At 42.0% G+C, this 22,508-nt stretch overlaps 1 protein-coding gene across 4 annotated transcripts in view; it reads right to left on the bottom strand.

Moving 5' to 3' along the window:
• JMJD6 (jumonji domain containing 6, arginine demethylase and lysine hydroxylase) overlaps window positions 1–22,508 on the bottom strand; it is a 29,486-nt gene that overhangs the window by 5,656 nt on the left and 1,322 nt on the right. For all 4 annotated transcript variants that reach the window (XR_012083793.2, XR_012083791.2, XM_020806476.3 and 1 more), the window contains exons 2-6: window positions 20,963–21,351; window positions 16,503–16,789; window positions 8,711–8,846; window positions 1,691–1,829; window positions 14–141 (exon numbers count right to left, since the gene is read on the bottom strand). Coding sequence is in view for 2 of the 4 variants with exons in the window: in XM_020806476.3 (XP_020662135.1) it covers window positions 14–141; window positions 1,691–1,829; window positions 8,711–8,846; window positions 16,503–16,789; window positions 20,963–21,351 (1,079 nt within the window). In the remaining 2 variants the exon portion in view is untranslated. The remainder of the gene's footprint in view (window positions 1–13; window positions 142–1,690; window positions 1,830–8,710; window positions 8,847–16,502; window positions 16,790–20,962; window positions 21,352–22,508) is intronic.

Raw genomic sequence — 22,508 nt, 5'->3', positions numbered from 1 at the left:
TTGGCCCATTCACCTGGAGGAGCTGCGCTCTTTGCTGACACAGTCATCGTGGGAAGTTGTATCACCATTCCCCATCATGGTGCAGGTTCTCCGTTTTTTCCTTCGATGCATCATTCCTTCCGTCTCTGAGCTAGAATCACACTGGACACACAAGAAGCGATAATAATTACCTTCCCTACCAAAACAATAGCTCCCATCATTAGGAAACACAAATTATGACTACAACAGTATTATCATTTTGCAGTGAAAAACTCAAATATTCAGAAGTGACATCTACAATGTCAGCTATCAAGAGATGATTATGCTCTTGCCTTCAATGTATACTTTGGTGTCTTACTAAAACATATTTGCTAGGCATTTCACCAAGTATTTCACATCCAGTTTGTAGTGTTCACCCTTATTATGTTAAGTAGTTATGAATATTCATATTTCAGGCTAAGGTTGCTGAGAGGCGGAGCTGAGAGAAATGTACTGTAATAAAGAAGCGGAGTCAGAGAGGGAGGGAGCCAGTCAGAGTGAGAGAGTGGAGAAGGAGACAGAGTGTGATATTTGGGAGATCTGAGGTGATTAGAGTGAAAAGTGAATAAGAACTGTAATAACAAATAGAAGGTTGAGATTGATGATAACAGAATTCACCTATGAATAATAATAACATCTGTAATCAATAAAAATATTTTATTTAAAAGACAGTGAAGTTTGGACCTGCATCTTCATCCTTCCATAATTAATGTTGATTTAGTGATCAACTGGTGGCAGCGAGGTGAAAAGGAGAAGTAGTTTGCCTTTGTGTGCTGTGTGTCAGGACGGTCAAGCAAGGGGCATATGCCACACAGTTCAACCAAGATCTCAAGACAAAGCTAACTGGGTGGCTAGAGGTGGAGCCAGTGTTTTTTTTTTAATGTGAGTGAGATAACTTTACTTGAATGAATAAAAATTACAACACTAGTACCAAAACTTATACAGCTTGCAAAAAGTGTGATATGTGGCTAGTCTTTGACATTTTAAAATATTGCTGTACTTCTGATGGAAGCAGACTTCATAAACACATTTCAATTAGAACTGGAAATATATTAGTTTCTTGGTGAATAATGGTGATTAGACTATTATATTTGCTCCTGAATATCTTTATTGGTACCACATATAAATACTTAATACCAACCTCAGCTCAGAATATGAATTGTTATGAAGCCAAAACAGCACTGCCCATGCAGAAAGGAGTGTATCAGGGGAAAATTGTGGCTTCGTAGAACTAAGAGATGTTTACTAAAGAAAATTTAGCAAACAAACATGGGGGTGATGCCTCTAAATATCCAAATCATAGTGACTTTCTTTGGGGAGAGGAGAGAAGCAAAACTGAAAAACAGGTGCAGGAGGCAAAATGGAGCATTTTAAAAATAAATATAACTTGCACTCTGAACCTGGACTGCAACTTTGTGCTGCAAATCCCACTTCTTGACCCTTTAGGGGGTTGGGAAATTTAAGAAATATCAATAAATTGGACACAGGCAATGCAGATTTCTTATGATAAATTATTAATGTTCAATGATTTCAGTGGAAGGCAACACATGCCACTCTGGAAGAAGTGTGATGTTCACACCCCATAAGCCCTTCCCACTACTAGTGACTTAAAACATACAGTAACTGTTGTATGGCATCTGGATATGAAAATCTGAAATTGCGAAGTTCCTACCTCTGAATCAGAATCTGAAGAACTGGAGCTTGAAGAGCTAGAGGAATCACTGGAACTGTCAGAAGCAATGCCTGTTGATTCTTGTAGATCAACAGAATCTGCCAGTGCAGCCAATTCAGGATGTTCCTGCTTTAGGACTCTTGAGGGACAAAACCAAAACAAACCCACATCAGCATTTTATTACCTAAGGTGTACATACACAGGTCAAAGCATTATACATTCTGAGGAATAAACAGGTAGGCGTATAATTTATATCCTATTCTTCATCCCATAGGGCACACAGAAAAGCCACTTCCCACTCAACTACTAAGCAGATATTACACAAGAAAAACCAAACATAATTTTAAAATAGTAAGATGGGATACAAAACAGTGAAGTATATAAAAAAGTAGCAGTAACAGCAACAGAACCTTGATATGCTATTGGCATTTCCTTCCATTTTGCATAAAACCTGACATCACAAACAGAGAAAAAGGCCTGTTCCCATGCATGTGACAAGAGTATCCCACTGTGTGTCATTCCTATCCTGAAATGTCCCCCACCTAGGAATCTCAAACAGTGAGTGGAGACTCTGGTTGCCCACTGTTACATACAGCACTGATGTTACCTGTCTGTCATGGGTTTGGAGGGAAAGTTCCATCCTATGGGGAGTGGAAGGCGGGACATCAGGAGGAGGGGCTGTACTGTATAAATATGTGAAGCGTGTGTGGAGAGTTTGAGAGATGCTGAGAGACACTGGGATGTGACGAAGCAGCAGCTGGGAAGAAGAAGCTGTTGTGGGAGTCTGTGTGTCAGACAGGGTACTACTGTGTGTCAGAGTACCAACCTGATAGGTTCAGGTGTCTGTTGGTTAGCCAGAACTGATAGGTTCAGGGTCTGTGCTTCAAGTTAAGGGTTCTGGGTGAACCAAACTGTGTGTATGTATGAGTGAGAATAAGCCACGTTACTTTATGTTATTCACCTGATTGTTTATTTTTCCCTGTGTGTATTTAAATAAACCTTATTCTTTTATTGTTTAAAAATCCATCCCTGGTCTGGGTGACTTCTTAAAGGGAATGGTTGGTGGCAGCTTAGTGTAACTGTGTGACATATCCCAGTAGGTCTGGGTTTGTCACATTGATTGGTGTCCAGCGTGTGGGATACGACTGGTCCAGTTGTCCAGTGGTCCAGCAAAGTCTTGGCAAGTGTGCCCAGAGCAAGGGGGGTCTAGTCAGGGACAGTCTGAGGCGCGTAGGTAATCTTCTAGGTGTACCTCACGGGGAGGTGCGCTAGTAGAAGAACGTGCCAACTGGGGAGACTTAGATTAAGGTGCTCTGAGGCAGCCTAGTTTTGGCGGGAAAAAGCTGAGGCAAAACTGCATAGTAACAGCGAGCTAGCTTGCCAGCTGAGAGGCCCAGCAGAGGGGGGTAGGCTCTGACTCGATACTGTTGCAAGTAGTGCTGAAGAACAGCAGCAATCTCTATAGGAAAGCTGGTTCTGAGGCAAGAAGAAAAAAAGTGGTCGTTTTATTCTGAGGCTTGACTTTTTAAAGTAGCCTGTTCTGAGGGGGGATTATGCCCTTGACTCGAAGCCAAGTGGCAGACATGAGTGAAGTGAAAGACCCCCAGATTGACCAAGGTTCTGAGGATGAATTTGGCTCAGTGCAGGGTGACAGCACAGGAGAGCAGGACCCAGAACTCAGAAAAATACTCCTAGCCCAACAGCATGAACTGAGGGTGAGGGAAATGGAGGAAAGAATAGAGAGAGAAAGAAGGGAGGAAAGGGAAAGGCAATTTGAAATGGAGCAAAGGGAAAGGGAGAAACAGCGGCAATTTGAAATAGAGAGATTGGAAAGAGAAGAAAGATTAGAGAGAGAGAAAATTGCTCTGGAAAAAGAAAGGATGGCGTATGAGTTAAGAAAACTGGAAATGATGAACCAGAACAATAATAATAATAGGGATTCTGAGGGAGGCCAACTGTCTAAAGCTGACCTGAAGAAATTCCCTGTGTACCACAAGGGAGATTGTCCTGAGGTGTTCTTTTCCTTAGTGGAAAGAGCGTTTGTGGACTTCTCAGTGAGGGAAACTGAGAAGATGACCATCATGCGATCTTTAATCAGTGGTAGCCTGGCTGAGGTCTATGCCGAGATGCCTGAGGAACTGATGAAAGATTTTGCAGAGTTTAAGAAACTGGTGTTTGCCAGACATGGGATAAATGCAGAGCAGCTGAGACAAAGATTCAGGTCCCTCACCAAGAAGCCAGAGCAGACTTTTACCCAAGTGGGGGCCCAATTGGTGAGGCTGCTTGAGAAATGGCTATCGCAGGAGGGAACAGAGACCTATGAGCAGCTTAAAGACTTGATAGCACTGGAACAGTTCTATTCAGTCCTGCATGGGGAATTGAAATTCCAGGTGAGGGAAAGGAAACCGAGGTCTGTGGCAGCAGCCGCAGAGATCGCGGATTTTATTTCCCAAATAAGAAAGCCCTTGGGTGAGGGGAAACCTGTAGGTAAACCCAAAGAAACCTACAGCAAGTACTCTCAGGGACCAGGGAAAAGCCAGCAAGGGGGAGGGGCCCATGGTGAAGGGAAGCCCTCAGACATGAAACTGAGACCTCAGATTTTGGAGGGAAAACCAAAACAAGATGAGAGAGAATCAAAATACACCAGAAAATGCTATTTCTGTCAGGGAAAGGGTCATCTAATCTCAGAGTGTGAGAAATTAAAGCAGCTAAAAGGAATGGTGCCTCAGGAGTCTAGTGGGACCAAGCCAAAAGCTGTGTTCTGTGTCCAGAAAGAGCGAGGCTCAGTGTCACAGAGGGAGCCTGTTGCCATGGCTACTCAGTCTGGAACAGCTACCTCTGCTGATCAGGCTGAGGAAAATGGTCCTCTTGTGGAGGTAAAACGCTGCTTGCTGGTGAAAACAGATTCTCAGTTGTTTGAGACAGCCGGGGTGGACGTAGGAATACTTGACCGTCAGTATAGGGGGCTGCGGGACACTTGTTCCCAGGTAACCCTGTGCCATCCAGATATTATTCCTAGGGAGTTTATAATCCCAAATGAGAGCATGAAGGTAGCAGGGATTGAGGGGCAGGTAATCTCTCTACCAGTAGCAGAGGTACCTGTCAACTTTCAAGGCTGGAGGGGAGTTTGGAGGCTAGCGATTTCATCGACTCTGCCAGCAGCCGTGCTCGTGGGAAATGACCTGGCTGAACATGTGAAACGGGTGCTAGTGATTACACGCTCACAAGCCACCACAGGGACAGTTCAGGGGGGTAATGATGAGCCAGAGACGGAAGCAGAGGGGAGTTCAGAAGCTGTGGTGGAAACCTTAACCACAGACAGCAGATTTGGACAGGAGCAAAAGGCAGACGCCACTCTCCAAAAGTGTTTTGAACAGGTGACTGACGCCCAGCTAACACCTGAAACCCCAGTGAGATTTCTGGAGAAAAAGGGGATTTTATATAGAGAAACCCTGAGGAATATCTCAAAAGGGGGAGATGGGATCAGAAGTCAGCTGGTGGTACCTGAAAAGTATCGCCCCATGATCTTACAAAGGGGGCACTCTGACATGTTTGCTGCACACTTAGGAGTGAACAAAACACAGCAGAGAATCACACAGAATTTCTACTGGCCTGACATAGGGAAGCAGATCAGGGAGTTCTGTAAACAATGTGATGTGTGTCAAAGGCAGGGGAATAACCGCGACAGGACCAAAGCAAAGTTGTGCCCTTTGCCTGTGATTGACACTCCGTTCAAATGCATAGGGGTGGATATTGTGGGACCTTTGCCCAAGGCCACAAAGAGGGGGAATAGGTTCATTCTAACAATTGTGGACCATGCCACAAGGTATCCTGAAGCCATACCCTTGACCAACATTGAAACTAACACAGTGGCCGATGCTTTGGTGGGGTATATGTCCAGGATGGGATTTGCCTCAGAGATAATCACAGATTTGGGAGCATCGTTCACATCAAAGCTCATGAAACGCTTATGGCAAATCTGTGGAATTAAGCACAAGGAAACCACTGCCTATCATCCGGAAAGTAATGGGTTAACTGAGAAGTTCAATGGGACTCTAATGCGCATGATTAGGGCTTACTTGGCAGAGAATCCAAACAATTGGGACCAGAAGCTGCAATCCCTTTTGTTTGCTTATCGATCAGTGCCACAAGCCAGTACCGGGTTCAGTCCATTTGAACTTTTATTTGGGAGAAGGGTGAAAGGGCCCCTTGATTTGATCAAACAAAATTGGGAGCAGATCACCCAGGATGACCCACAAGACGTTGTGACATACATCGACACCTTGATGAATGCCCTAAGGAGAAATCTAGAGCTGGCAGCAGAAAACCTGCAAGCTCAGAAGGTCAGACAGAAAACATGGTATGACCACAAAGCTAGAGAGAGGCACTTTGACCCAGGGGAGGAAGTGCTTTGGCTTAGGCCCTGCAGAGAGAATAAACTGCAGCTCAAATGGGCAGGACCATATAGGGTCATTTCCAAGATGTCAGACCTGAACTACCTAATAGAGCAGGAGGAGAACCAAGCAAGGAGGGTGGTTCATGTGAATGCCCTAAAACCCTACTACAGAGGGGAACAGAGGGTTTTATTCGCGATAAAAGCAGCTGAGAGTGAGGAAGCGGAATTACCCTTCTGGGAGGGTACAGGGGAAGTAAAATACAACCCAGAGGAGGTAAAGATCAGTCCTGCACTCACCCAAGACCAGCAGCAAGAACTAAAAATGCTGCTTAGTAAATATCAACAGGTGTTTTCCAACAAGCCGGGGATAGTGAAGGGAGTGATGCATCGGATCCACACAGGGGATGCACCCCCGCAGGCAGTATCCCCATACCGAGTAACGGGACCCTATAGGGACAAGGTGCGGAAGGAGCTGGACGAGATGCTTAGGGAGAACATAATCGTCCCCTCTTCTAGTCCTTGGGCCTCTCCGATAGTCCTTGTGGACAAGCCTGATGGGAGCATTAGGTTTTGTGTCGATTACAGGAAATTAAACCGTGTAACCACTCCTGATGCCTACCCAATGCCCAGGCTAGACAACCTGATTGAAACCATAGGGGGTTGTCGGTTCATCTCATCATTGGACCTGGTAAAGGGATATTGGCAATTAAGAATTGATCCCAGGGATCAAGAAAAGACTGCCTTTTGCAGCCCTTTTGGTCTCTATGAGTTTCGAGTCCTGAGCTTTGGTCTCAGAAATGCACCAGCCACATTCCAAAGGCTGATGGACCAGACCTTGGCAGGGCTCAGTGACTTTACAGTGGCCTACATTGACGACATAGGGATCTTCAGTAATACCTGGGAAGATCACCTGATACACCTGGAGTTAGTGCTGCAGAGGTTAAGTGCAGCAGGGCTAACAGTAAAGGCCAGCAAGTGTCAGCTGGGTAGCCCAGAAATAAAATACTTGGGTCACATGGTAGGGGGAGGAATGATAAAACCCCTGGAGGCCAAAATAGAAGCTGTTCGTGATTGGCCTAGACCCAACACCAAGAAAAAGGTCAAATCATTTCTTGGGTTGGTGGGCTACTACAGAAAGTTCATCCCGAGGTTTAGCGAGATTGCGGCTCCGCTGACCGATCTGACGAGGAAGAAGGCTGATGACCGCATCCCGTGGACCAGCGACTGTGAGGCGGCGTTCCAGAGGTTGAAGGAGGCGTTAATCAACTATCCTGTCCTGCGTGCTCCAGACTTCGACCGGGAGTTCATCATCTACACAGATGCGTCTAACAGCGGGGTAGGAGCAGTTCTGTGCCAGGAGGATGAAAATGGTGACCAGCATCCAGTGTCCTACCTGAGTAGGAAACTTCAAAAAGGTGAGAGACATTTGGCAACCGTGGAGAAGGAGTGTTTGGCCATAGTCTACGCGATCCAGAAGGCCAAGCCTTACATCTGGGGAAGACATTTTGTTCTGTGTACTGACCATTCACCATTGCAATGGTTAAAGACAATGAAAACCCACAATAGCAAACTTATGAGGTGGGCTTTAAACCTACAGGACTATGACTTTGAAGTGAAGGTGGTCAGAGGGTCAGTGAACTGTGTTGCTGACGCCTTATCAAGAAGACCTGAAGAATGAAGACGGCGAAAGAATATGGACTATGTGTATATAATGATGACAAAAAGTTAAATGTACCTGGTTTTGAATTTGGTTTGTATGAATAAAGGTAAATGGATGTAATGTATATGGTAAATGTTTAAATGCATAATTGCTATGGTTAACTTAGAGTGTAAGTATATGTAAGTATTATATGGTATGTATAACTGTTGTTGTATGTTTTATTCAGGTTGTTTTTTTGGTGAAAAGCACTTTTAGCTTTCCCCCTACAAAACAACTTATAAAGAGGGGAGGTGTTACATACAGCACTGATGTTACCTGTCTGTCATGGGTTTGGAGGGAAAGTTCCATCCTATGGGGAGTGGAAGGCGGGACATCAGGAGGAGGGGCTGTACTGTATAAATATGTGAAGCGTGTGTGGAGAGTTTGAGAGATGCTGAGAGACACTGGGATGTGACGAAGCAGCAGCTGGGAAGAAGAAGCTGTTGTGGGAGTCTGTGTGTCAGACAGGGTACTACTGTGTGTCAGAGTACCAACCTGATAGGTTCAGGTGTCTGTTGGTTAGCCAGAACTGATAGGTTCAGGGTCTGTGCTTCAAGTTAAGGGTTCTGGGTGAACCAAACTGTGTGTATGTATGAGTGAGAATAAGCCACGTTACTTTATGTTATTCACCTGATTGTTTATTTTTCCCTGTGTGTATTTAAATAAACCTTATTCTTTTATTGTTTAAAAATCCATCCCTGGTCTGGGTGACTTCTTAAAGGGAATGGTTGGTGGCAGCTTAGTGTAACTGTGTGACATATCCCAGTAGGTCTGGGTTTGTCACACCCACCATTTGCCTTCATGCCCATATTGAGTTTAATGTGCCCTGTCAAGCATTTCTCCAGCCTCATATCTTGTTCTAAGAAACAACATTTGCCTTGTGCAACGTCTGTTAAATCTCCGAAGTAAGGATCACATTTCTTACCTGTACCATTTTCTTGATAATTTTGGCCTTCCCCTTACTGTTTTGTGCCACACCACAGGGAAGTTTGTACAACTGGCAAAGTTCTGAGTGACAGCAATGGTTGTGTCAAGGTTAAGAACTACATGCCACCAGCCACCTACAAAAGCCGACACCACAGAAGGTTAAAAACCATGAATAGAAGAAGCACAGCAATTATGCCTGCCCATTTAGCCACCAATGTAAACAGCCTTGCACAAGATATTCAGCAAACAATACAGAGCTGGGGAGATGCAGGGAACAGAGTTCTTCTGCAAAACCAGTCAGATATTTATTGTTTCTGCCTTCTGTAAAAGCCTAGGGACAGGAAAACTATGATTCTCTGGCATATGGGACAAGTTGGGAGCCCAAAGGAAATAACTTTTAAACTGTTCTATGGCAGAGTTTTGCAGAAGATCAAAGCAAGCTGCTATTGTAGACAAGCCTAGTTCCCCAACACCAGAGGTTGGGCATTGGATAAATACACACAGGGCAGATTGCAATGACCCACCCACCATGCCAGTAGGTCAGATGATGCCACTGGGCAGAGAATCACTCAAGGCTCTGCTTCTTTCATCATCTATCCATGCCCCTTCTTGATTTTATTGTCTCCTCTCATGTGGACAGTGGGACAGAATTGTCCATGTTTACCTTCACACAGAGAATACATTTTTATCTTCACCCTCAGATCAGAGACAGCAAGAACATTCTTCCCCAATGCCACTGGTGTCTCTAATAGGGAATTTTGACAAGCTAGGGGAAACTCAGTCCTGTTTCTAAGCTCAAGAAAATACCAGCAGGATTTTCACAATACCCTCACATGAGTGATTTGGGGTAATTCCACCTTTATCTCTAATCCACAGATTATATCTGGAGGCCACTGCATTCCCCCTCCCCCATCTGCAGCTTATCTTCTCAATTAGGAACATAAATTGTACAGCTGCATAGCCTCATGGATTGGGTGTGTCCAGAGTGCTTGTGGCACAAAGTTGGACTTTGTGTAGGCCAGATTAGGTCTGCAGGCTGGATATTCCCTTCCCTTCCTTGAGAGTTGGCTTAACTTCACTGAACAGAAGATACATTTCCTTATAAATCATAATCATCAGTGGTGCTGCACACTTTTCAATAATAAAGCTATGCCCATAGCAGCCTATAGCAATACATAAAGAATATACATTACCAACTACAATAACTTTTCTAGGTATTGTTATTCAATAACAATTACAAGTCAAATTTTTAACAGTCAAGAATTGACAAACATACATAAGATAAAACAATCCATTCATTATTCTTGCTAAGGCCTAAAAAATAAGATCAGATGAAATCACATGCCATTAATATCTTCAGCTTTTAACATTTGAGTATCAGACCACTTTATCTATTAAGAAAACTGTGTTAATACTCTTTATAAGACCTTAAGAAGCTGCAAAAACCTCATGTTATTAACAAAGAATGTAAGCTCATCAGAACATAATGCATGTCAGAAGCACGCCTAAGTAATTACCTACTTAATGTTAAACCTCAAGATGGAACACAGCAATATTTTTGCACTTACAGAAATCCTCTTGTATAGTTATACAAATCATATTACTTTTACAGGTAAATTGGCCCAAGTCAAGAAATCACTATAGACAATATAAGTTGTACACTGAATCACGACCACTCTAGCCACCTAGAGTGGTCGCAATGATCTGATAGGCAGGGTATAAATGAAATAAATAAAATAAACTCCATATGCAACAGATAATGTCTATGGTGGTTTCTTAAAGCAATCTGCCTCCAAAAGCTATGCTGTTTGAATTATGACTCTGTAAGTAGACAAGACGATTTTGGACACAAAAAGAGACACACACCCCTTCATAGTAACACTAAAGCCCACTGCATTAAAGAAAGAACTAGAAATAGGAAAAAGGAAGCTCCTACCCAAAGGGAAAAGTTGATTTGCTACATTTGTGGAGAAATCATGGAATAGTTACTTTAAGCCAGATCTACCTGATGCCCCAGATAGAGAGCTTACCTACCTGTAACCTACCTGTAACCTCTCTATCTGGGGCATCAGATTAGTCCTCTGTGAATGCACACAATTGGGTTTGTTCTGCGCCTGCGCAGAATGTCTTGGAAGTTTCTAGATCTTAAGGATGTGATTAGTAGGACGTTCCCCCATGGAGCACATGCTCCACCCTCCCAACATCCTCTCAGTTCCTGTAAGAGTCCGCTGCTGGAGTTTCTCGCAGATTCGGAGATGTTGTTAGATCCATAGAGGTCGGATTAAGGGACCTTTCCCAAAGGTAACATCAAAGCCTTTGTAGGCATAGTTTCAAGGTGGGCCAAGTGAGCTTTTTGCACTCAGGGCATGTGTTTGATGTTGTTTCCCCAAGCAAAAGAGGCAACGGTCATGACAGTCTGTAAGCGGGATCTTGTTCGTGCAGAGCATGCACTGCTTGAAAGGCCCTGGGGTGAGCCATTAAAGGTTGGGGGGAAAGGGAGCGAAAAGCGGTGATGGGGGGGGGGAGAACATGGGAAGAAAAGAAAAAGCGAATGGGAAATTGAAAAAAAGAGATTAATTTATAGGGGAATGTCTAACAAAAGAGATTACTGAAAAATATAAAATAAATGATGGAAAATAGCCGATTAGATTTAAGTACTCGCTCTATCGTTCCAAAATACGTTCAACGGAAGCGGCGGCAAGAAGGAACGGAAGAGATGTTGGGAGGGCAGAGCATGTGCTCCACGGGGGAATGTCCTACTAATCAGATGTCTTTAAGCTCTAGAAACTTCCGAGACATCCTGCGCAGGTGCAGAACAAACCCAACTGTGTGCATTCACAGAGGCCACGAAGAAGAAATGTTAGGCTGCAACTTCCAGCAGCACCAGGTCACAGGGTGAGTTATCAAGGATGATGGCAGCTATAGCGGCCTTGGGTTATTTAAGGAGAAAAGTGGGGTAAAATATTTTAAATAAATAAACTGAAATATCATCCAACTACAGTGGTGCCCCGCACAACGAGTGCCTCACACAACGATAAATTTTCGCACAACGATTTTGGGACCATGCTTCACAGAACGATTTGGGTCCCCTGTTTCACTTAACGATGTTTTCAAAAAAGAGCAGGAAAGGTGGCTATTTGGCAATGCTAATTTGTTCTTCTAACTGCCTGTACCCAGGATGCATTGCGCCTGTGCAGGGAAGGGATAAAAAACCTTCCCCATGCATCCTGGGTTTACTTTCCCACATGCAGTTCAAAGGTTGGCTTTGCCTCTTTGCTCTGTCTTGTGGGTGCTTTCTGTGCTGGAGAACTTTCAAAGGTAAGCTTGCATTTCTTCTCCTGGGTGGGTGGTGGGTTTTACAGTGTATCTGTACTGTACTGTATTGCAGTACAGTGATGATTTTTGCAAGGCGGAATTTGGGTCTGTCTGGCTTTGGTTATGGGGTTTTTTTCATTGGGGAAATTGTAGGGGGGTTTTTGGTTGGGGGTTTCTGTGGATTTGTGTGGGATTTGAATGCCCAAGTTCAAACCTGATTTTAATTTTTTTTTCCTGCATGCTGCTTCTTGGTTGGGGGGGGGTTATGCTTTGCGTGTGTGGAATTCTGCAAGGAAATGGTTGCTGTTCTCTTGTGGCCATGCCTGCCTCTGGGATTTGGATGCCCAAGTTCAAATCTGATTTTAATTTTTTTCCCTGCATGCTGCTTCTTGGTTTGGGGGGGTATGCTTTGTGTGTGTGGAATTCTGCAAGGAAATGGTTGATGTTCTCTTGTGGCCATGCCTGCCTCTGGGATTTGGATGCCAAAGTTCAAATCTGATTTAAAAAATTTTTAAACTGCTGCCATGCTGCTTCTTGGTTGGGGGGAGGGGGTCTATGCATCTCAATGGGGCAGAAATGTTTTTACCAAAAATTAACGAAAACTCAGAAACTGTTTTAAATGCTTGGACTCATTAGTGCAGCTTGTGAAGCCTTTGCAAACTTAATCTGGCTTTGTTCTGAGTCTTCGTTAATTTTTGGTGAATTTTTTTCTTCCCCACTGAGATGCCTTGAAGCCTACTCAATGCATTTGAATGGTGGATACATTGTTTTACACAACGATGTTTCCTATGGGGATTTTCGCTTAAGGACGGCAATCCATTCCAATTGGAACGGATTATCTGGTTTTCAATGCATCTCTATGGGAAATGGTGTTTCACAGAACGATGTTTTCACAGAACTTTTTTTTTTTTGGAACCAATTAACATCGTTGTGCGAGGCACCACTGTATTTGGATTACCCAAGGGAGGAGACTATGCTGACTGCGACTTACACAGTGATCTGAAGAGAATTGGATGGGAAATTATTTATTCTATCCCTCACAATATACACAAGGGGAAGAACTGAAAAACAATAATGGTTGTTGTGGGTTTTTCGGGCTCTTTGGCCATATTCTGAACACGGCCAAAGAGCCCGAAAAACCCACAACAACCATTAGATCCCGGCCATGAAAGTCTTCGTGAAAAACAATAATCAGGCAGAATATCCTGAAGTTAGTTGTACATGGTAGCCAACCTGGAGAGGGAATACAATGGGATATATAGGGAATGCAAAAAGAAAAGAATGTTTAAAAATAGCAATATACGTTCTTGGGTGGTGTATTTTTTTCTTTTTTCTTTTTTGCAGTAGAACTAAAACCAAACAATAAACAAACCATTTATCTTTCCCGGGCAAGAGGATGCCACCTCAGACATATACATCACACAAATCGATCTCACTTAAGTGTTGCAAAGTAATCCAGTGGAGAATTCATTCACAATTGTTACTGTAGAGAACATGCCCTTTGAACAGAGTGGTGGGGCTTATTTACAAGTAAGGCTGCTTAACAATAAATTGTCAGTCACCTAAGAATTAGATGTATAACAAGAATAATTCTCTTTATTAGCAATACTATCAAAGCTCAGTAAAAGAAGCATCTCTGCTTTATAACTGGACTTCTTTAGAAGCTTATCAATATTAAGCAGCTGGGAAGAGACAATAACCTTTAAAATGGTATACAAGAAATGAAAGCACAATAGCTTAGTTATTTCAGTTCTTGCTGCTTCAACCCTGTAAAACCTAAGCTTTCATTTAATAAGAACAAAGGATCTACATTAAATGTCATTCCTGCTCCTCCTCTTGTTAGCAGCATATTTAATATAAGCTGTACAAGCTCCTAATGACATACAATAAAGATTTCTCAGCTGAGATTTTTATAGCCAGACAATTAATTTTCCTCTCATATAATGTCAATACTAAGTACATAATTTTATCATGCTCAACTCATAAGCAGCTAAGACAAAGTTAATTTATAAGTCACAAAATAAAAGTGTGACAGATTTATTAAGTGAACCAAAAAGGAACAAAAAGTGTGCCAAACATTAATTTTGGTCTTTTGAGAAAACACTCTGTGTGGGGTGGGTGTAAAAAGTTAGCAGAATGAAGCAGCAAAAGGAAAAGAGGGGGGGGATGCTGAATCTTAAGGTATTTTTGTCCCCACATTTTTATAGGAAGTAATTCAGGAGAATTGTTGCAGGCAGAGATCTTGGCCTTACTATGCGATAATGGAGTTGGATATAACTTGGCACAACCCTTGGAATCACTCAGAGCTGCCAAGTTTAAACAGTTTTGTCCTTCATCTTAGAGAATGTTAACCCACCCCCACCCCCTGTGAATGCAAGATTTCATCCATCTCATTAGGACAAACAGGCTCTTTGGTCCAGTGGAAAACACAGCATCACAAGGCAGAAGTTAGTTTTAAAAAAGAAATTAGGTAAGTCGATATGGACAAATGGTTTACCTTTATTATGTTTAAGAGCATGCAATCTCTGGGAGTGTGGAGTCATGTTGGTCTCATTGCTAGAAAGCTAAATAAAATAGCTACAAGGTCACAAACAAAAAGCAGGGATAACTGTCTTGACACAAAACAAATGCTGAAATACCTACTAAGGTGATCCCTTTATTAGTCCAAAACATGCAGACTGGCATGGGGGTAATTAACACAACAGACTGGCCATAATGAAAAATATAAAATCCAGTACTCCCCACCCCTTTTTCCTATCCTGCTTATTTTTTACTTCTGCTGATGAAGAAGGCATTCGCTTGAAAGCCTGCACAGTAGTTTGTGCTTCTGGGCATTTTTGTGCCTTTCTAGTTGGCTTAATAAAGGTATTACATTAGTGTGATATTAAGTGCACTTGCTACGTACACTAGAATTTGCTTTGTGTCACTAAAAATATTCCTGCGTTGTGACAATTTACAGGGGAAATTGGTAACTAATGAATATACTCCAGGTAAACAGAAGCTCTCTGCAGACAGAACTCCCAAGGGCTCAAAATGATTTCAGAACCACAAAAGACAGGCTTGGTTTCTTTAATCTGCAGTCTGCTACTCAGAATTCTATGTCAGAAAGCCAAAAACCTTAATCTGGTAAGGCATAAGGATTTTCATTTAGTGCTTGAATTACGTAGCTGAAATATGTACATTAAGCTCTCAAATAATTACATTTGACCACATAGTAACTATGGCTCTTCTGTAACAGCCACCACTGTGCCTTTTTGAACTGAGGTTAATCAAAAGACAGAAGGAAAAGGTAGCAGCAAAGCAACAGGGTGGTGTGGCAGTGACAACTATGGCAATGATTCTTGTCCAACTCTCTGTATACTTCCTCTATCCAACACTACAATCGAAGCACAACAACTTTTGTTATTTTATTATCTGACCTATGAAAATCCACTGGGCCTTACTCATATAGTTGTCTTCTTGAAAATGGAAGTTTTGAGTGTTGGAAGAATTATTTCCATCACACAGAACAATACAGAAACAACTCATTCCCTAAAACTCAGGAGCAAACAAAAATGAGCACCCAGAGGATTGCTACTCCACTGCAACTGCTACATGTTCCTTTCCCCAGACCTTATTAAATTTACTTCCTGGGACTGTAAGTTCCAGAATTCCCCAGCCAGCACAAAGAATACCCACAATGACTAAGGGTTTAGTTCTAAAAAGTAACTTTTTCCCAGACTGGCTGGATAGCTCAGTGAGTTAAGTATCTGGAGTCAGAGGCAGGGAGTTCAATTCCCCGCGGTGCCTTCTGCGATAAGAGTCTGCCTGTGTAGCCTTGGGCAAGCTGCACAGTCCCAGGGTGCCCCGAGAAGAAGGGAAGAGCAAACCACTTCTGAGTACTCTTTACCTAGAAAACCCAGAAAGGGTCACCGTAATTCAGAATTGACTTGATAGCACACAATTACTATTAATTTTCCCCAATTCTCCCACCTTGCCACATGCCAAAAAGTTCACTGCTTTTCCCAGTGATTCAAGGCTCCAGATACCACAAGAGGTATTGCGCCTTTTATCAGATGCACACATGACAACTCTGAGAAGCAGGATTAAACAGGTTGTCCACTTTTATTTTCCGTTTCCATTTTGGTGAAAATCTTAAAAGCTGTCCAATCCTCTCCCATATTGTGCCAGTTAAGTTGCCACTGCTGAAAAAACATTCACAGCTTCTCCCATGCCAAATTTCAAAGGCTTTATAGTCATTCCATGTTATCTCCATTCCTTCCTAAATGTACAGTGAACTTCAGGATTACTCCGTTATGCATATATCATGCAACTTGTTCAAAATATGAAACTATCATGCAGTACTCTTAGGACACCTCAGGGCTCTGAAAAGGGGCAACCATGTTTACATGCAACCTTGATATATCAAAAATATATTTTTCTACAACATCAAATCGTAGTTTAGCACAGAATTTAATAAGGTTAAGTGCACATACCTGGTACAAAAACAGTTTCTCCTGGCTTTTGCACAACTTCCAACGGTTTAAACTCAGAAGGCCAAGTGGGAAGCTGAGTTCGAGGATATATTATTCTGAACCAAGTGATGGCTTCATCTTGCTGGTTCCCTCCTTCTTCACGAGTCACTTTGATCAGCTCTCTAGGAGTGCTGGTAGGGAAAAGGCACCAGCGCTTGTGTCCCTGGACTAAGGCATTCCAAGCACTGGTACCTAGTGGGTCAATGTGAATGCCTGTTCCTGATCGAGGTGGGCCCATCACAAACCACCTGCATAAAGGAAAAAATCAGACAGCGTTACAAAACTTGTTTTCCTGCTATTACCCAAACCAAGCCTCTTCATTTCTAAAGCAGAGTGAACTACTGCATTATTTTCATTCTGTTTCTACACACAAAAATGTAGTAACAGCACAAGAAACAACAAAAGTGTAAGGAGCTGCTCTATAAATGTCAGACAGCTGGTTTGTTTAACTGGCTGCTGTCTCCACTCTTGCTCCTGATCCATTCCTGAATCCTTGGGAAAGCTTTTCCAGTTCTCCTGTCAAATTACCTATCATTCTGCAGGGCACCCTTGCTAAAATTATAAGGAAATTATAAGACAGCCTTTTATCTGGTGAGTTTGGAACAATTCAATCAATTTTGCTAAAGGTGGAATTTAAAACAAACCCTCCTGTCTTGACTTTTCACCCATCATTTTAAAACTGACATAAATATCTAGCCCTATTTTTTGGGATTCTTGAATTTCATTGCACCAACCACATATAAGTGGTGCCTAGTCTGATAAAAGCCTGCACGGGCTGGATGCTAGCATTTTCCTGTGAATTATTAGTGGTCTAACAGTGGTATCACACCCTTGGCCTTAAAATTATAAGAACCCATGTGCCATTTGGCAATGTTATCCCAAACTCTGAAGTCTACCTCTTCCATTGAACTATGATCCCTTCCCAAAAATGGAGTGAAGCCAACCAAACAAATGTCAGAATGATTAAATAGAATCAAGTAGCTTCCTTTCCAAAATTCAAATCCTTCCTAAATGAAATAAACGGGTTAAAGTACTTTCCTAGAAAGAATGTCCCAAGAGACTGGACATACAATTTCATAAATCCCTCCTAGCATCAGTTTATGTCTCAAAATGTGTTTACTGTCCTCTGATCCTAGAAACTGTTGAAAATGAAACCAGCTAAAAGAAAAGAGTTCCGATTAGACCAAGAAAAATAGTCCAAACACCTTAGATTACCTTAGAATTCAAATTATACCAGTTTGGGGAAAAAACAAAAAAAAAATCTATATCAATTTTGTCATTGACAAAATTTGTGCCACTGTACATTTCCAGCAATGTTGAAGAAGTGGAGAAATTATTCCAAGTAGAATTATTGGAAGTATGGACAAACATAAGCAAACATATTGCAATGCAAGACAGGGCTATACAAATGGTGTATCAGGGTAACTGTACCAAGTCAGACTAATGTTCTAGATTTTAAGACAACTGAGTTTAACAAACTAAGAGATGTAATAGGAAGGATTCCATGGATGGAAATCCTAAAGGGAAAAACAGTCCAGGGTGCTTGGGAAACCCTGAAAGGCGAGATTATAAAGGTCCAAACCAAACATTACCACAGAGAAAGAAAAACAAGAGATATCTGGTGTGGATGCACACAGAGCTCTCTAACAAGCTAAGGGTCAAAAAGGATAAGTATAAAAAACTGAAAAAGGGGCTCAGAACTAGAACAGAATACCAGGAAATAGCTCCAATCTGCAATGATGGAGTCAGAAAGGCTAAGGTGCAGAATGAGCTAAGACTTTCAAAAAATGCCAAAAATAACCCAAAAAAAGTTTTTTTCAAGATGTATGGAGCAAGAGGAAAGTCAAGGAAATGGTTGGTCCACTCGTGGGAGAATATGACAAAAAGGTGACAGAAAACAGGGAGAAAGTGGAACTGCTTAAGTCTTTTTTTACATCTGTATTTACACAAAAGGAAAAATTAGTCCACCCTGTCAAAAGCAGCACTGTGGGAGACAGGAGAGGGAAGCAGGTCAAAATAGGTAAGGAAGTGATAAAAGAACACGTAGCTGCTTTGAATGAGTTCGTCTCCTGGACTGGATGGCTTACATCCCAGGGTGCTAAAAGAACTGGCAGATGTAATCTCAGAACCACTGAGAGGACCTGGAGCACGGGCAATCTGCCAGAGTACTGGAAAAGAGCTGATGCAGTTCCAGTCTTCAGGAAACTACAGACCAATCAGCTTGACATCAATACCTGGGAAAATAGATTTGTGAGCACCTAGAAAATAACAAGGTGATTGCTAGAAGGCAGCATGGGTTTTTTATAAGAACAGGTCATGCCAAACAAATCTTTTTGCCTTCTTTGATAAAGTGACTAAATTAGTGGACCAAGGAAACACAACCTACTTCTGCATAAGATGGAACAAAGTGGGATAGACAGCGCAACTATCAGATGGATTTGCAGCTGGCTGACTAACCCACATTCAACATTTGGTCCTCAATGGAACCACATCTACATGGCAGGAAGTGTGCAGTGGGGTCCCTCAAGGTTCTGTCTTGGGCCCAGTGCTCTTCAACATCTTCATAAATGACCTGGATGTGTGGATCGAAGGAGCACTCATCTAATTTGCTGATGACACAAACCTGGGGGGAATTGCTAATACTTTGGAAGATAGACTCAACATTCAGAAGGATCTCTAGACAGACTTTAACATTGGGCCCTATGCAATACGATGCAGTTCAGTGGTGGGAAAAGTAAGGTCCTGCACCTAGGCAGGAGAAACCAGATGTATAGGATAGGTGGTACCTGGCTCGACAGTGGTATGTGCGAGAGGGGTTTAGGTGTCCTGGTGGACCACTGCCTAAGGATGAGTCAGCAGTGTGCTGTAGTTGCCAAGAAAGCCAACACAGTCCTAGACTGCATCAAGAGGGGGATAGCAGAGGATCATGGGAAGCGATAGTACCACTCTATACCGTGCTGTTGAGGCCACACTTGGAGTGCTGTGTCCAGTTCTGGTCACCATGATACAAAAAAGACACTGAGGTGTTGGAAGGGGTGCAGAGAAAAGCAACAAAGATGATAAAGGGACTGGAGGCTAAATCCTATGAAGAATGACTATAAGAACTAGGTATGTTTAGCTTAACGATGAGGAGACTGAGGGGAGACATGATAGCAGTCTTCTAGCATCTGAAGGGTTGCCACAGGGAGGAGGGCATCAATTTATTCTCCATTGTGCCCGAGAGTAGAACAAGAACCAATGGGTGGTTCTTCAGAGGGAGATCCAACCTGGAAATAAAGAGGAATTTCCTGATGGTGAGAACGATTAAGTAGTGGAACAACTTACCTCCCGATGTTTTGGGTGCCTTATTTCTGACAGTTTTCAAGAAAAGATTGGACAGCCATCTGTCCCGGATGTTTTGATGTCTCCTGCCTTGGGCAGGGGATTGGACTAGAATACCTCCAAGGTCCCTCCCAACCCTATGACGATTCTATGAAATATCATCTGTAGTGTGAGCAAGCACTGGCATGGATCAACAGAAGCATATTTTCCCTTTACCATGACCAGATGAACATAAATGTGAGTGGTAGGCCTTTTTAAAAGCTTATTTCATATTAGCTTGTCTATTGCAACACTTCATTTAGCTAGGTGTTAGGTTCTCCACAGCATATTACTAAAATGCTGACAATACTTTTTAATCTAATAACATTAGCCAACAGGGGAACAGAATTCAGAGATAACAAGGCTCATTCATGCAGCATGTATTTGCCATCAATAACTGCTTTCTAGGTATTAACTAAAGATGCTCCTGTATATGCTGTACAATTTCAGAGTAGTGGAACCATCTGGTCCAGGGACGAGCAGAAGAGAAAATGGAATCTATTGGTAGATATCTAGGCAATCTTTGGCACATAATTAAAGGTTTAAAACTCCCAACAACAAGTCTTTCCCATCATTCCTAAATTATGCTGATGAACTCAAGGAAGCTGTAGGGTTATGTGTCAATAGACTGTGCATGCAGGATTCAGTTCTAATACTAAAAACAAATTCTGGGGTTACACACATATTCAAGCTCATTCTGTTCTGCAATTCTATATCTACCTTTCTTAGTCATTCTTTTGCATGTGAATCTGATTGGTGGATCTTGTGGTTTCAACAAAAAATAAAACTGATCCTGCAAGTCTGAAGTTGATCCACCCCTAGGAAACTGAAATACTAGTGGCCTCCATGAATTCTACACTGTTACTCTGGGTTGCTTTTTGCACAGTGCCTGCCATTTGGAATATTTTCTTGAAAATTCTGGATTCAAATAAAACTATGGTGTACATAAATAGATATAAGGGCAAAGAGAAATTAATGGCCCTGTGGTGGTCTGCCTGCCAGTTTGAAATAGTTGTATTTTGTTCTTCCTATCCTCAAACAAAAAAGCATTCTATTCATACCTGTAGGGTGGCCTTCTCTTCTCTCCTGCATATTTGAACAGGTCATCTGTAAAAAATTTGGGCACCCTGTAATCTTCCAGAAGTTTCCTGCGTTTAGGATGTTCTCCATAGCTGCTGTCAAATATATAGAGTGGGCTGTCATCATGTGTGGTCTCCATATACTCAATATAATACTTCATCTTCATCTTCACAGAATAACCATCATTGTCCTCCCCACACTTGAATTTCTGGTTCCTGTACTTCCGCTTCAGACGTTCTAAAGTCCATTTCTCGTGGGCTGGCCATCCCATCTGAGCATTTAGCAGGACAACAGGTTTGTAAGGCTTCTCATAACGTTCAATGAATTCTTCCACTGACAAATGGAGTGCATCTGCTCTTTCCACATTATCCTGAGGGTTGGAAAAATACTTTTTAAAATACAAGATAATACTGTATACAGTTTTATACAGAAGTAGTTTAATAACTACATTAACCCCACATGGCTTTTACGGAACAAGCCATTAAAAAACTTCAATCCCCATCTTCCTTAGCTCTAAAGTGAGGAGAGAGTGACTCTCTGGGTATTATCGAACTGTTGGTTCCAGCATAAGTTAGGAATAGCACCATGTTTATAAAAAGGTGCAAGAACAATCATGACAACATTTTGTCATTTGCTCTTTCCTCCTTTCCCCTCAAAATCTATCATTATAACATCTATTCTTTTAAAGACCACATGGTTACATGTGCTTAGTATAATAAACAAGATTTTAATCACAGCATTCATATTTCAGTGATGTCTAGTGCCTGTATTAGCTGGCACCACCACAGAAAACTCTTACATAATTTCCATATTTCCTGTAACTTTTAAGGTACCACATCTGTACAATTTCATACAGAAATAAACCTTACTGAATTCAGTGTGACATAGTGTCATGTAAATTACACAACTACTGTCTTTACTATACAAAGAGTTCTAAAATTGTAACAACTAAGCTCTTTCCCCATTACAAATAAAAACGTGAAGGGGCACATATTTGTGCTTTAAACTGGAAACATAGTCTCAAGTATCTGTAAAGATTATTCATATGTTAACAAAGTATGATTCTAATCTTATTCATCATAAAAAGAAACACTAAGAGTTATGCAATGGGGGAAGGAAGCACGCTGTTTAATACTTAGAAAACCCTAAGTAGATTCATTAAATTGGAATCCACTTAGGTGCACAATTATCATTATATCACCATTCTGATATAGATGAATGCAGAAAAAGTACACAGAATATTTGCTTCCTAATCTGAAAGCATCAAGACACTTGCTGCATTTAATCTTCAACAACAGCTAGAGGGCTTAAATGGAAAATTCCACTGAAGTGTGAGAGTGTATGACCCAACATAAAGGTATCACCAGGTGTCTCTCAGCTTAGCTCAACAGGTGTTTTTTTTCATGTTGACACCACAACTTACATCTTGTAAATTTCCAACAGATTTCCAAGTGAAACTTTAACATCCAAGTGTGATCTGTGCCACATGAAGCCTGTGGGTTTTCCTGATAATTCTACCTGTATGTC

This window comes from Pogona vitticeps, chromosome 2 (genome assembly GCF_051106095.1).
Source record: "Pogona vitticeps strain Pit_001003342236 chromosome 2, PviZW2.1, whole genome shotgun sequence".
Classification (NCBI taxonomy): Eukaryota; Metazoa; Chordata; class Lepidosauria; order Squamata; family Agamidae; genus Pogona; species Pogona vitticeps.
This window is presented reverse-complemented; position numbering and strand designations above follow the sequence as displayed.